A 12,644-nucleotide genomic window follows, 5' to 3' on the forward strand; every position below is an offset into this window, starting at 1 on the left:
ATTTAGGGTTTTGCGGGACATGTGATTTTTGTCACAACTATTCAACTTCCAGTGGCTTTCAAGCCATGGCAGCTTGAAAACAGCCACTGACACAATGTAGACAAATGGGCGTGGCTACATTCCGATAAAACTCATTGACAAAACCAGGTAGTCTGCTTACCCTTGCACTAGAATACCTGAAAATATCAATGATTTTATTTCCCACAATCCATTCCTTACAATTCTAATTTCTGTATCACTGCATTGGCTAGATACCCAGAGAAATGTTCCTTAGTAATGATGAGATTGGCTTCCTTCCAAAGCTAACAGGAATAGTTTTAAGAAAGATGTTAGCTCAGCTGTTGGTTTCATCTAGGTAATATTTATCTTGTTGCAGAAGTTTTCTATTCCTAGTTTTATAAAAGGCCTCTCCCCCTCCCTTTCTCTAAATTAATAATTTTTAATAAATGTTATTGAATGAGATTATTGTGATTTTCCTCACTGCACCTCTTAATGAATTAGATTCTATTAGCAGAATGCCTGATCTTGAACCATCCTTGCATTGTGAGATAAATGATATTGCCAGCACAGTGTTTTATTTAGGACATGTGGATCTAAAATCCCATATTAGCTGGTTCTGGGTTTTCTTTCAACATAGCATCTTTGTCAGGTTCTGCTAAGGGGTTCTATGTTAGTTTTATCAAATGAACTGGGAAGATTTTCCATAGATTTCTATGCTCTGGAAAAGTTTCTGTATTACAGAAAATAGTTGCTCTTTGAGAGTGTGAAAGAACTCAACTAGAAAACTCTCCAAGCCTGAGGTCTTGTTTTTTTTTTTTTTTTTTGAAGAAATTAATTGACACTTTTTTTTAAAGTCTTTTCCCAAGGTTATTAGGATATCTTTCTGCTGCTTCTTGCATTAGCTTGGACAAGTTAAAATTTCTCAACTCTCTGAAAGTTTCAAATCTAATAGCTCATGATTATCCATAGACTGCAACACAGTAAAATCTTTGTCAGACTTCAGTTTTACATCACCTTCTTCTAGTTATTTGTGGGTATCTCCCTTTGATTACATTTACCACAAGTTAAGCTATATTGATTTTCCCCTCCCTTCCTAATACATTATATCTTACATTTTAAAGCTTTTTCTTAATTTACCATTTAAGTCTACTAATTTGCAACAAAGTCCAGCTTTGGCAATATTCTACAAGTGAAGGTATGTGACGTTCACGTCTCCGTTATTTTCCAAACGGTTTTTAATGAAAGTTTCCATTTCGACTTTCACCCAACAGAAGTCTAAGTGATCCACTTTTAATCACCAGGAAGTAGAGTTTTCTGTTCAATCTTTTGAAGTTTACCTTCAGTTTTTATTGCGCTGTAGTCAGAAATCAAACCCTACTTCGGGAGTACTCACTAAGATTTTCTTTGTGGTCTTTTTTGTGTGAAAAGACCAGTGACATTCTTGAATGGAAACCAAAGCTATTAAACCAAAGATGCACGCATATTAGCAAGGTTCAGAACATTTCTGTGCAAGCACAGATGGGTCTTCCAAATAGGACAGAGACACTGGGGCCTCGTGAATAACCACTGAGAAGTTGATATCTGAACAAAGGGAAACATAAATGGCCTCAAACAGGCTAACTATGCATACACCAGAAGGATTATACCCAAAAAGACCACGTGGTCATGAAAGACACCCCCATGACAAAGCATCAGCTGACTTCTCTCTCTCCCTACATACGCAGCACTTTATTATCCCACAGTCTCACAGTAGACCAGTGGTTCTCAACCAGGAGTGACTCTGCTCATGGTCCTACCACCAAGGGGACATTTGGCCTGTCTGGAGACAGTTTTGGTCGTCACTATTTGGGGTATGGTGTGACACTGGCTTCAAAGCGGTAGAGACCAAGGATACAGCGCATGATTCTACAATACACGGGGCAGTCCCCACAACTGAGAACGATCTGGCCCCAAATGTCAAAAGGTCTGACATTGATAAACTCTCGTCTGGATCAAGGCCTCAAATTTCTAGACCTTTCTTTACTACAGATTATATGCCTAATGACCACTAGAGGGCAGATCGGGACCGCACGCGGCCTAAAAATAAATAAATAAACCCTCTGCTGGAAGAATAAAGTCCCTCCGCATGGCCCCTACCCTGCCTTTCCAGTCTCTCCTGTTCTTCCCAAGAGTCCAGGATTCTTTCCACCGACTTGCCTTTCCCCAAGTTCTCTCTGCCTGTACTCTCCTCCAGGACACGCCCCCTGCTTAATTCTTTTTTTCTTTTCTTTTCTTTCTTTTTTCTTTCTTTTTTTTTTTTAATATTGAAGCATAGTTGATTCTTTAAGACACACGTCAAAGGCGAGCATCCTTGACTATCCTCAGTGGAATTGAGGGACTCGGCACACCTGTGCTCACTCACACCTGTCATCCCGCCCTTGTCACCCCCAATAAAAATGTTCCGCTCCCGGATCAGCCTTCCCCACTACCTGCCGCTAAGTGGTTTCGACTCTGGGCGCCGGGCACAGTTCTGCAGCTAGATAAATTAATGTGTAGTTAGTAAATGCATGGAGGAAAAAATGGGCGGCACCTAGGAGGTGCCCAGAAAGTACGCCCTCAATTCTATGTTTTAGTAAGAGTGTGTTAGTTAGGATTTTTCCCCCCACCTTCACGCCCAGATCCCATTTCAGGGTGAAGGCACTTAACGTGTGAATTTGTGAAGCGCCTGGTCGCGGCAGAGCAGAGCGGTGCATGCGTCAAACCACAGAAGCCCCCTGGGGTCTCAAAGGGGCCCAACATGCTTCCTGACCCGTTGGCCCACTGGCCCCGCGCTGTGCAGCCACCACGGGCCACGCCTACGTCCCACAGGTGAGTCGTACCTAGTGTCCTCGGCAACAGGGCCTGAAGAGGATTTTCTGTGAAAATAAAACCAGCCGCTTTGAGGACAGCCCTGGACCATGGACCACTTGTTCCCATCACTTGAACCACACCTTCCCCAGCAGATGCGGAGAACACAGCCAGGGGCTGGGGGGCAGGGGGGAAGCAGAGAAAACACCCCGCAGAGACCTGGTCATCTGGGGTTCCCATGGGATGTCAAACTTAACACCACTTTTAAACCTCACAACTGACTCAGCCATTATCCTAAAGTCAGTGTTTTAACAGGTAAAACAGTAACTACCTCCAGGCCTGGGCTGTGTCATTTAGTGGTCTTTTGGACTCAGGGTCAGATAAGAATGCAAGAAAGAGAAAAGAAGAAATGTTATATATTGATGGTTCTGGGGAAACCTCTCCCAGGAGCATTGCTGGGTCTTTGAAGAGACGCATTTTAGAATCTTGTTTTATCCTGATGTAAATGTGGGAGTGGGGGGGTGTCGATATACTTTGGAAATGACCAATTGTATTGGACATTTCTGAGTAGCCTGGTGAAGTCCATGGCGGGAGGGGGAGGTCAAGTGTGGAGAGGGAGGGGCAGCTGAAAGTCCTCAGCACACATTTGATTAAAAACCTGGGCAGGGCTTCCCTGGTGGCGCAGTGGTTGGGAGTCCGCCCGCCGATGCAGGGGGCGCGGGTTCGTGCCCCGGTCCGGGAAGATCCCACGTGCCGCGGAGCGGCTGGGCCCGTGAGCCATGGCTGCTGAGCCTGCGCGTCCGGAGCCTGTGCTCCGCGGCTGGAGAGTGGCCCGCGTACCACAAACAAACAAACAAACAAACAAAAAACCCTGGGCAGAGTCATTCATAAGCAAAAACAAACAAAACCACAGGCTTTGGACCCCTAAAAAGGAGATGGCAAGTGCTTCAGTGGGTTACTGTAAAAATTCATGAACTCATAAGATGCAGTGCTACTGGCATCTAGTGGGTGGAGGCCAGGGACGCTGCTCAACATCCTACAACGCACAGGACGGTCCCACCCCAGAGAATGGTCTGGCTCCAAATGTCAATAGCGCCAAGGTTGAGAATCCCCGTATCACTCGTATAATCCCACAATCCTAAAAAGCAGGAACCACTTTTCTCTCCACTCCTCAGATGAATAAACTGAGGAACCGAGAGAGGTAAACTAACCCGCGACCCACAGAAATTTGCATTCTACCTAAGTGTCTCTGCTTGCAGGAAAGGTAAAGCAGTATGAAAAAAACAGCATCATTTTTAAGGCAAGCCCTCTCTGTAGATCAGATGTGCATCAGCAAGCAAGCCCCTTCGCTCACTAAAGGAAAAATATTTAAATAGGAGAAGCTCCGGAGTTTTTAAGAGGTCATGGAAAGTTCTGGAAGGGTAAGAAGGTTACATAGATTTTAAAAAGAGAATGCACTGAGCTTGAGACTCATCCACAAACCAAGCATGGGGCCAGACAGGCACTTCTCGGTCATCTAATCTAATAATTGAATCTATTGATTCTTGATTATTATCTATAATCATCTATTAGATAATAATCAATTGTTGGGAATCTAATGGAGATCGTTTCAGAACTCAGAATGAGGCCAGAGGCTGGGGTAAAGAGTCCATGAGACATCAGAAAGAAATGTCTTCAGGGACTTCCCTGGCGGTCCAGTGGTAAAGAATCCGCTTTACAATGCAGGGGACACGGGTTCGATCCCTAGTCAGGGAACTAAGATCCCACATGCCGTGGCACAACTAAGCCCGTGCGCCACAACTACTGAGCTCACGCGCCTCAACTAGAGATCCCGCTTGCCACAAACTACAGAGCCCACGTGCTCTGGACCCCGTGCACCATAACTGCAGAGCCCACACGCCCTGGAGCCTGCATGCTACAACTACAGAGAAGCCCACATGCCTCAACAAAGATCCCATGTGCTGCAACTAAGACCCAACGCAGCCAAAAATAAATGAAAGAAAGCAAAGGTTGAGTTTTTTAAAAACACCCCCCACCACCACCTTTTTTGGCGATTATTCACTCTTCCTGGTACGGTAGTTGTTGAAATCGCAAGATCTCTCCCTCCCTCCAGGGAAGTGGCTCAGCGTGGACTCTGCCCACTCTCTGCGTCTGCACTTCATCTTGTTCCCTAAATAAGGACCCCAGACCCCAAGCCAATGACAAATGCTGACCTGGGGATGAAAACGACATTGTGCAGGTAATCTTCGAATGTTTTCCTGAATGAGGACTCCTCCAACTCCTTGAGGATCTGAGAGTCGGTCTTCGGGCAGGAACAGCATTCACCGGCAGACTCTTCGTACTCACTCTGATTGTGCTTCTGGGACCCCTCAGACTCGAACGGTGGAGACCAGGTCCGGGAGGGCAGCTTCAACCCTGGAGAAAGCCAGAGCGGGGCTCAAGTTCCACCCCACTGCACACATACATACACGCAGAGCAAAGGGGGCCTTCTCAGAGCTGCTGGGCACAGGGGACAGAGCTCGGGGCCAGGGTCTTTGTTCAAGGTCTACTGGGAAAAATAAGATCTCTCACTGGAGGGTCCTGACAACTGAGAAGGCACCTGTGGATGTGCAGCAGGAAAATGTCAGACACCACAACCCCATAGGGCTAGATGCTGAAGGTGACGAGGTACGTCCCTGCCATCACAGAACCTACATTCCAGGGGACAAGGTACGTGGGGGTGGGAGGAATACACAATAAACTAATAAATACATATGCCATGGGTCCGATGGTGGGGTGAAAGGACAGAGGGTGTCTGGGGGGGGGAATGTCTCTGAGAAAGTGACCACTAAGCAGTCCCCAAGGAAGTAAAAGAATGAGCCATGCACATATCTTGGTGTAAAGCAATTCAGACAGCAAAGAGTGAGTGCAAAGGCCCTGAGGTAGGAATTTCCTTGGCATGTCAGAAGATGCCAAGGACCCAGTGTAGCTGGAAGGGGATAAGGGAGAGAATGATGGGAGGTGGCATTAGAAAAGGACTGGGGACCAAGTCACAGTTGAATGAATGAATCATCAATCAACCAGGTAACTATAAAGGGATAAGAGGACAGAGCAGAATTCCAATGGAATTCTAAGGGGTCAGACTTACAGACCCAGAGTTTATACTGAGCAACCAAACTTTGCAGCACAAATGAAAGAATCTACAATCCGTTCAGGAAAACGGAAGTCAGAGCAGAGCAGTGGTTCTCACCAGGGCAGGGGTGATTCAGCACTGCCCCCCACCCCCCTCGGCAGGACAACGGGCTTGGTCTGGTGACATTTTGGTGTTCACCAGGGATGCCGCTCAACATCTTACCTGACACAAGACAGCCCCCACCTCAAAGAATTATCTGGCCCCCAATGTCAACAGTGATGGATGAAAGACATGAAAGGAAATCGGGGGAAGAACTTTTTCCAAGAAGCACAGAAAAGAGAATTTTTTATAAAGGGAAAAAAGAACAACTGCTCAAGGTCATGCTCTTAAAAATACCACACTGTTTTTTTAAGTAACACAGCTGGTGTGTCTTGACCCCTGAGGTCCAGTCCCGGGGATGCCCGCTGCCTGTCACTTCTGGTACAACCTGGAGGAGGTAGGTTACTCCTTAAGGGCAAAAAGCACGCCCCTGATCCTGGGTGCCTACTCGAATCTATTGAGCAAGGGAAATTCCATCTCTTCCTCTCCCTTTCAATGGCTCTGCTAGACAATGAGTTCAAAGTATCTTCCTGTGAATGGTGAGTACCCACTCGGAAGCTTTGCAAAATCCTTAAAAAATACTTCTTCTTAACGTTTATTAATAGACATGGAATCACCTGTGTGGGTTAGCTGTTAGAGGGGCTATTGATGGCATTATGGATAAAAAAAAAAAAAAAAAACCTTCAGATTTCCTTAGTAAAAGGTTGGGGTGGGGTCCTGATCTTTTTCTGGGGAGGAAGGGACTTTTGATCAGGCATGGACATAGCTCCTGACACCTGTCACCCCTTCTGCATGACACTTGGTGCCCCGTGGATTTTCTGTGACTATATAGTGAGGTATCTAGGACAGTCAAATGCATAGAGCCAAAGTAGAAAGGCGGGCACCAGGGGATGGGGGAGGGGGTGGGGAGTCAGTGTTTAATGGGGACAAAGTTTGCAGTTTGGGAAAACAAGAAAGTTCTGGAGATGGACGCTGGGGACGGTTGCACAAGAGTGTGAATATATTTAATGCCGCTGAACTGTATACTTAAAAGTAGTTCAAATGGTAAATTCTATGTTATATATATTCCACAATAAAAAGCCATATAGTTGATAAGACTGTACTGTATAAATGAAATAAACAATTCGATATCAGAGGAGAAGCTAAAAGTTCTCACCAAAGAAAGAGATAAATATATCAGGTGATAGATGTATTAATTAACTCGATGGGAAGGATCCTTTCAAAATCTGTATGTATATAAAATCATCACAATTTACACGTTAAATATCTTGCCATTTACTTATCAAGTACACCTCAATAAAGCTGGGAAAAAAACCACTTGTGATACTAAAGGAAGCTACTACTGGGCACGGTTAGTAAATTCTCGATCTTGCGTGTGTTAGAAAGCTTATTAATTTGTGTGTGTATTTGGGTTTTTTAATTGTGGCAAAATGTACATGACAAAAAAGTTACCACCCTAATCATTTTTAAGTGCACAGCTCAGTGGCATTAAGGACATTCGCATTATTGTGCAACCATCCCCACTCTCCCTTTCCAGAACTTTCTCATCTTCCCAAACTGAAACTCTGTCCCCATGAAACACTCACTCCCCAGCCCCTCCCCCAGCCCCTGGCACCCACCATCCGGCTTCCTGTCTCTGTGGATTTGACTCCTCTAGGGACCTCCTAAGAGTTGCATCATACGATATCCATCCTTGGTAAGTTTATTTTTTAATTACATAAACTTTGGCATCATTACAAATAAAACCATGTCAAATTGTCATATGGTAATGAGAGATTCAGACTTCCAGAATAAAAGTTGTTGCTCTAAAAAAGAAAGAAAGAAAGAGAAAAAGAAAACATGGCCTATCCTGATGCTGCTGGCAGTTCTAGCTGGCGGTTTCGGTTACTCACATGCAGGGCCGACAGCTGACAGCTGAGCCTATGACTTTGCTTGCTCTCAAGTTATATAAAGCATCCAAGGAGATAAATCACGTTTGCAACCCTCTGCTCAGGCGGGGGATGAGGTCACACGCATACATATAGCACATGATCTTAGAGCTGGGACAGCGTCCAGAGATTATCTGGCCTCCCGCCCCTTCTCCCCAAAAGGAGGCAGCCAGTGACAAGCTCAGTGACTTGCCCAAAGCCCTACAGCAGGTCAGAGAAGACCTCAGGCTCCCGACCTCAGCCACGTCTCATCAGCGGCCCCAAGGTCTGAGGATACCAGTAACTCAAAACCTCTAAAGAAAAAGAAATACAGGCCAACCAATCAACAACAACAAGACAACTAAGGGATAAATCAGGAGCTTGGGATGAACATACACACACTATTGTATATAAGATAGATAACCAACAAGGATCTACTGTATAGCGCACTGTACTCGGTATCCTGTGATAACCTCTATGAGAAAAGAATCTGAAAAAGAATGAATCTAGGTATATGTATAACTTAATCCCTTTGCTGTACACCTGAAACTAACACAACATTGTACATCAACTATACTCCAATCAAATTTTTACAAAATAAAAATAAAAAAGAGTCTAGGGATTGGGGGAAAAATACTTTATATAGACTCAAACAAAACAAAGCCACTAACGAAAAAACAAGACTTCTGTTTCTCCAGTTTGATGGGCTTTTTTAAAACCCACTTTTAAAATAATCTTAAACTAATTTATACACACTAGCTTGAGGCTTCAAATATTTTTCCCTTTTCCTGTAGATGGATGGAAGCCCATTAAGTAAATGAGATTAAAGACTGGAAAAAAATGTGTCATTAGTATAAATTTTGAATGGAAAGCCCAGGAGGGAAGAGATGACCACTCTTTGCTTTCTCTGGTCCTTACAACTTAAGGGTCTAAAATTAGGGGCGAAAATTCTTCCCTGACTTTGCCAATCACCACTCCACACATCGGCTGTGTTTCTAGCTTCGGAGGGAAGTCTTGCGTGGGTTAACACAGCTACACCCCTACCAGGGGAGGTGGATAAGGAAGGGAAGGAGGAGAAACTTCCAGAGGGAAATGATGCCAAGACATGGGGAGTGTCTGTTTTTGACAGGAGTCTTCAGAGCGTGTCCTCACGCTGTGATGTTTAGAAATGCGAACAGGCAGGCAGACCTCCTCCTCTTATTGTGTTTTTCTTACAAATCGAAAGTTTGCGGCAACCCTGCGCTGAACAAGTCTATTGGTGCCATTTTCCCAACAGCGTCTGCTCACTTCGTATGTCTGTGTCACGCTTTGGTAATTCTCACAATATTTCAAACTTCTTCATTTTTATTATATTTGTCATGGTGATCTGAGATCAGTGGTCTTGGATGTTACTATTGTAATTGGGCATTTTTTTTTAGCAATAAAGTATTCTTTAATTAAGGTATGTGCATTGTTTGGGTTGTTTTTTTTTTTTTAGTCTCGATTTCTTCTTTGTTAAATTTTTATTGAAATAGAGTTGATTTACAATGTTGTGTTAGTTTCAGGTGTACAGCAAACTGATTCAGTATTTTCTTTTCAGATTCTTTTCCATTATAGGTTATTACAAGATACTGAGTGTAGTTCCCTGTGCTATACACTAGGTCCTTGTTGGTTACGTTACCTATTTTATATACAGCAGTATGTATATTTTTAATCATTTTTTAATTGGTGTATAATTGCTTTACAATGTTGTGTTAGCTTCCGCTGTACAATTAAGTGAATCAGCTCTATGTATATCTATATCCCCTCCCTCTTGGACCTCCCTCCCACCCTCCCCGCCATCCCACCCACCTAGGTCATCACAGGGCATGAGCTTCCTATGAGCTTCCTATCCTTCACAGCATGTTCCCACTAGCTATCTATTTTATGCATGGTAGTGTATATATGTCAACCTTAATCTCCCAATTCGTCCCACTCCCCGCTTCCCCTCTGCGTCCTCATGTCTGTTCTCTACGTCTACATCTCTATTCCTGCCCCGCAAATAGGTTCATCTGCATCATTTTTCTAGATTCCACATATAGGCCAGAAAGAGAAATACAGTAATATGTAGATTTTAAGTATATTTTTTCTTAAACATAATGCTATCGCACACTTACAGTATAGTGTGGACATAACTTTTATAGGCACTGGAAACCAAAAAATTCACGTGACTCAATTTATTGCAATATTCACCTCCTTGCGGGAGTCTGGAACCGAACCCGCAGTATCTCTGAGGTCTGCCTGTATGCGTGTTTTTGTCAGAGATCAAATGGAGTGTGTGTACCCATATGCACATGCTGGGAAGTGGAAGGGGAGAGATGCTTCCCCAAAAGGAGAACAAAGTGGATCAGATGTTATACACACTACTATGTATAAAATAGATAACAAGAACCTACTGTATAGCACAGGGAATTCTACTCAACATTTTGTAATAGCCTATAAGGGAAAAGAATCTGAAAAAGAATATATATGTATAACGGAATCACTGCATTATACACCTGAAACTAACACAACAGTTTAAATCAACTATACTTCAATTTAAAAAAAAAAATTGAAAAAAACCCAGGCCCCTCCCCCGCCTCTGCCTGCACTCACCTTTGAGGCAATAATCCAATTCATACAGTTCACCGTCTTCCTCCTGTCTCTCCCAGAATACCAAGTAGTGTGTGATGTTGCCATTGGGGTCAGAGGGAGGCTTCCACTTCAGAATAATCTGAGACGAAGAATTAGACACCGAGATGGGATCCAGGGGGACAGAAGGATCTGCCAAGGAGAAAGGAGACAGGTCCACTGTGAGGAGGAGGAGGAGGGTGCAAGCCATCGGGTGGGCATGAGGGGGAAAACCCAAGTTCGAGAAATCATGAGGATGTCCTCTGCAGTGTTATTTAACATCAGAGAAAACTGGCAACATGTGGAATGCTTGCCCAGTGAAAGCATGGGTTACAAAATTACAATCCATGGGTACCACAGACTATGTAGATATCACGTTCCACCATTCTTGCAACAAACATTTACGGCAGCAGTCCCCCACCTTTTTGACACCAGGGATCAGTTTCGTTGGAGACAATTTTTCCACGGACTAGAGACGGGGATGCTTTCGGGATGATTCAAGCACATTACATTTATTGTGCACTTTATTTCTATTATTATTACATTGTAACATATCATGAAATAATTATACAACTCACCAGAATGCAGAAACAGTGGGAGCCCTGAGCTTGTTCTCCTGCAACTAGATGGTCCCATCTGGGGGTGATGGGAGACAGTGACACCGACGTGTGTTGCTTATGTCCAGTCTACTCTGTAAGATGCAGCTTAAGTGTCACTTGCCACTCACTGAGAGAGTTTTGATAGGAGTCTGCAAGCAGTTGATTTATTATGGCCTCTGTGCAGTCAGACCTCTCTGCTAATGATAATCTGTATTTGCAGCCGCTCCCCAGCTCTAGCATCACTGCCTCAGCTCCACCTCAGATCATGAGGCATTAGATTCTCATAAGGAGCGTGCAACCCAGATCCCCGAGTGCACAGTTCAGAGTAGGGCTCATGCTCCTATGAGAATCTAATGCCACCGCTGACCTGGCAGGAGGCGGAGCTCAGGTGGTAATGCGAGGGATGGGGAGCGGCTGTAAATATAGATGAAGCTTTGCTCGCTCGCCGCTCACCTCCTGCTGTGCGGCCTGGTTCCTAACAGGCGGCAGACTGGTACCGGTCTGCGGCCCAGAGGTCGGGGACCCCTGATTTACAGAGCTCCAACGACGTGCCGAGCTTTCTCTGTTCTGGGCACTGAAAAGGCGCTGGGGAAAAGGAGGATCGTGGGAATAGACAAAGCCACATCTTCTAGATAACATTAGCCCCAATTGAACCCAGTCCTGGGGCAAATTTCGGCAGTGGGATACCATTCAATCTTATCCCTGAGCTGGCAGCCCATCTAACATTCCCCCCAAAAGCACCACCTTTGGGCTCCACAAAAGCCTCCCCTCAAGAACGGAGGTGGCTGAGGGAGTCAGTGAGGGGTGGGAGTGGGGGGCTCAAGGCAGAGGACACAGTGTGTACAAAAGCCTGGAAGCTGGAAGTTTCCAGAAACTATAAGTCCTGCTGGAGGTATTGCTGGAGGATACAGGACGAGAGGGCGGTAGTCAATAAAGCTGGGGCTGGTTCATAAAGTTTGGACTCGATCCTACGGGACAGGATTTCTCAACTACTGACTTGCGGGGGCTAGATAATGCTTTGCCGGGGGGCGCTGTCCTGTGCATGTGATATGTTGAGCAGCATCCCAGGTCCCCAACCCCGCCTCCCCAGTCATGCCAACCAAAAATATCTCCAGGTATCACCAAATGTCTCCTAACCCAGTGGTTGGAGAGGGCTTATGATTTATGAAAATACAGCTAAATTGCTATGAAATACTCGTCAAAAAATGGAGATGGGGGAAAAGGCATAGTGATGAAACAAAAATGGCAAAATATTGATCATTGTTGAAGCTGAGAGATGGTTACAAGGTGGCGGTGGGGGGAATCTTTTTATTTTTTTTCCTACTTTTGTAAATATTTGAAAATTTTCCATAATGGGAAGAAGAAATGTATGTTCCCCTCTGAGGTCTTGTTGCTACTGCCTCATCTTCTGAAATGATAAACCTCAGTGCCCGGCTCTTTTAGAAGCCAATAACCATGCAAAAAAAAAAAAAA

At 44.7% G+C, this 12,644-nt stretch overlaps 1 protein-coding gene across 4 annotated transcripts in view; it reads right to left on the reverse strand.

Annotated features, from left to right (window-relative positions):
- Nucleotides 1-12,644, reverse strand: part of INSR (insulin receptor) — a 126,630-nt gene that overhangs the window by 24,804 nt on the left and 89,182 nt on the right. For 2 of the 4 annotated variants that reach the window (XM_060007587.2, XM_060007586.2), the window contains exons 9-11: nucleotides 10,558-10,725; nucleotides 5,040-5,241; nucleotides 2,859-2,894 (exon numbers count right to left, since the gene is read on the reverse strand). In XM_060007587.2, the coding sequence (XP_059863570.1) occupies nucleotides 2,859-2,894; nucleotides 5,040-5,241; nucleotides 10,558-10,725 (406 nt within the window). The remainder of the gene's footprint in view (nucleotides 1-2,858; nucleotides 2,895-5,039; nucleotides 5,242-10,557; nucleotides 10,726-12,644) is intronic. The other 2 variants (XM_060007589.2, XM_060007588.2) reach the window with 1 other exon arrangement.

The sequence above is a fragment of the Delphinus delphis genome, chromosome 3, assembly GCF_949987515.2.
Source record: "Delphinus delphis chromosome 3, mDelDel1.2, whole genome shotgun sequence".
NCBI classification, from domain to species: domain Eukaryota; kingdom Metazoa; phylum Chordata; class Mammalia; order Artiodactyla; family Delphinidae; genus Delphinus; species Delphinus delphis.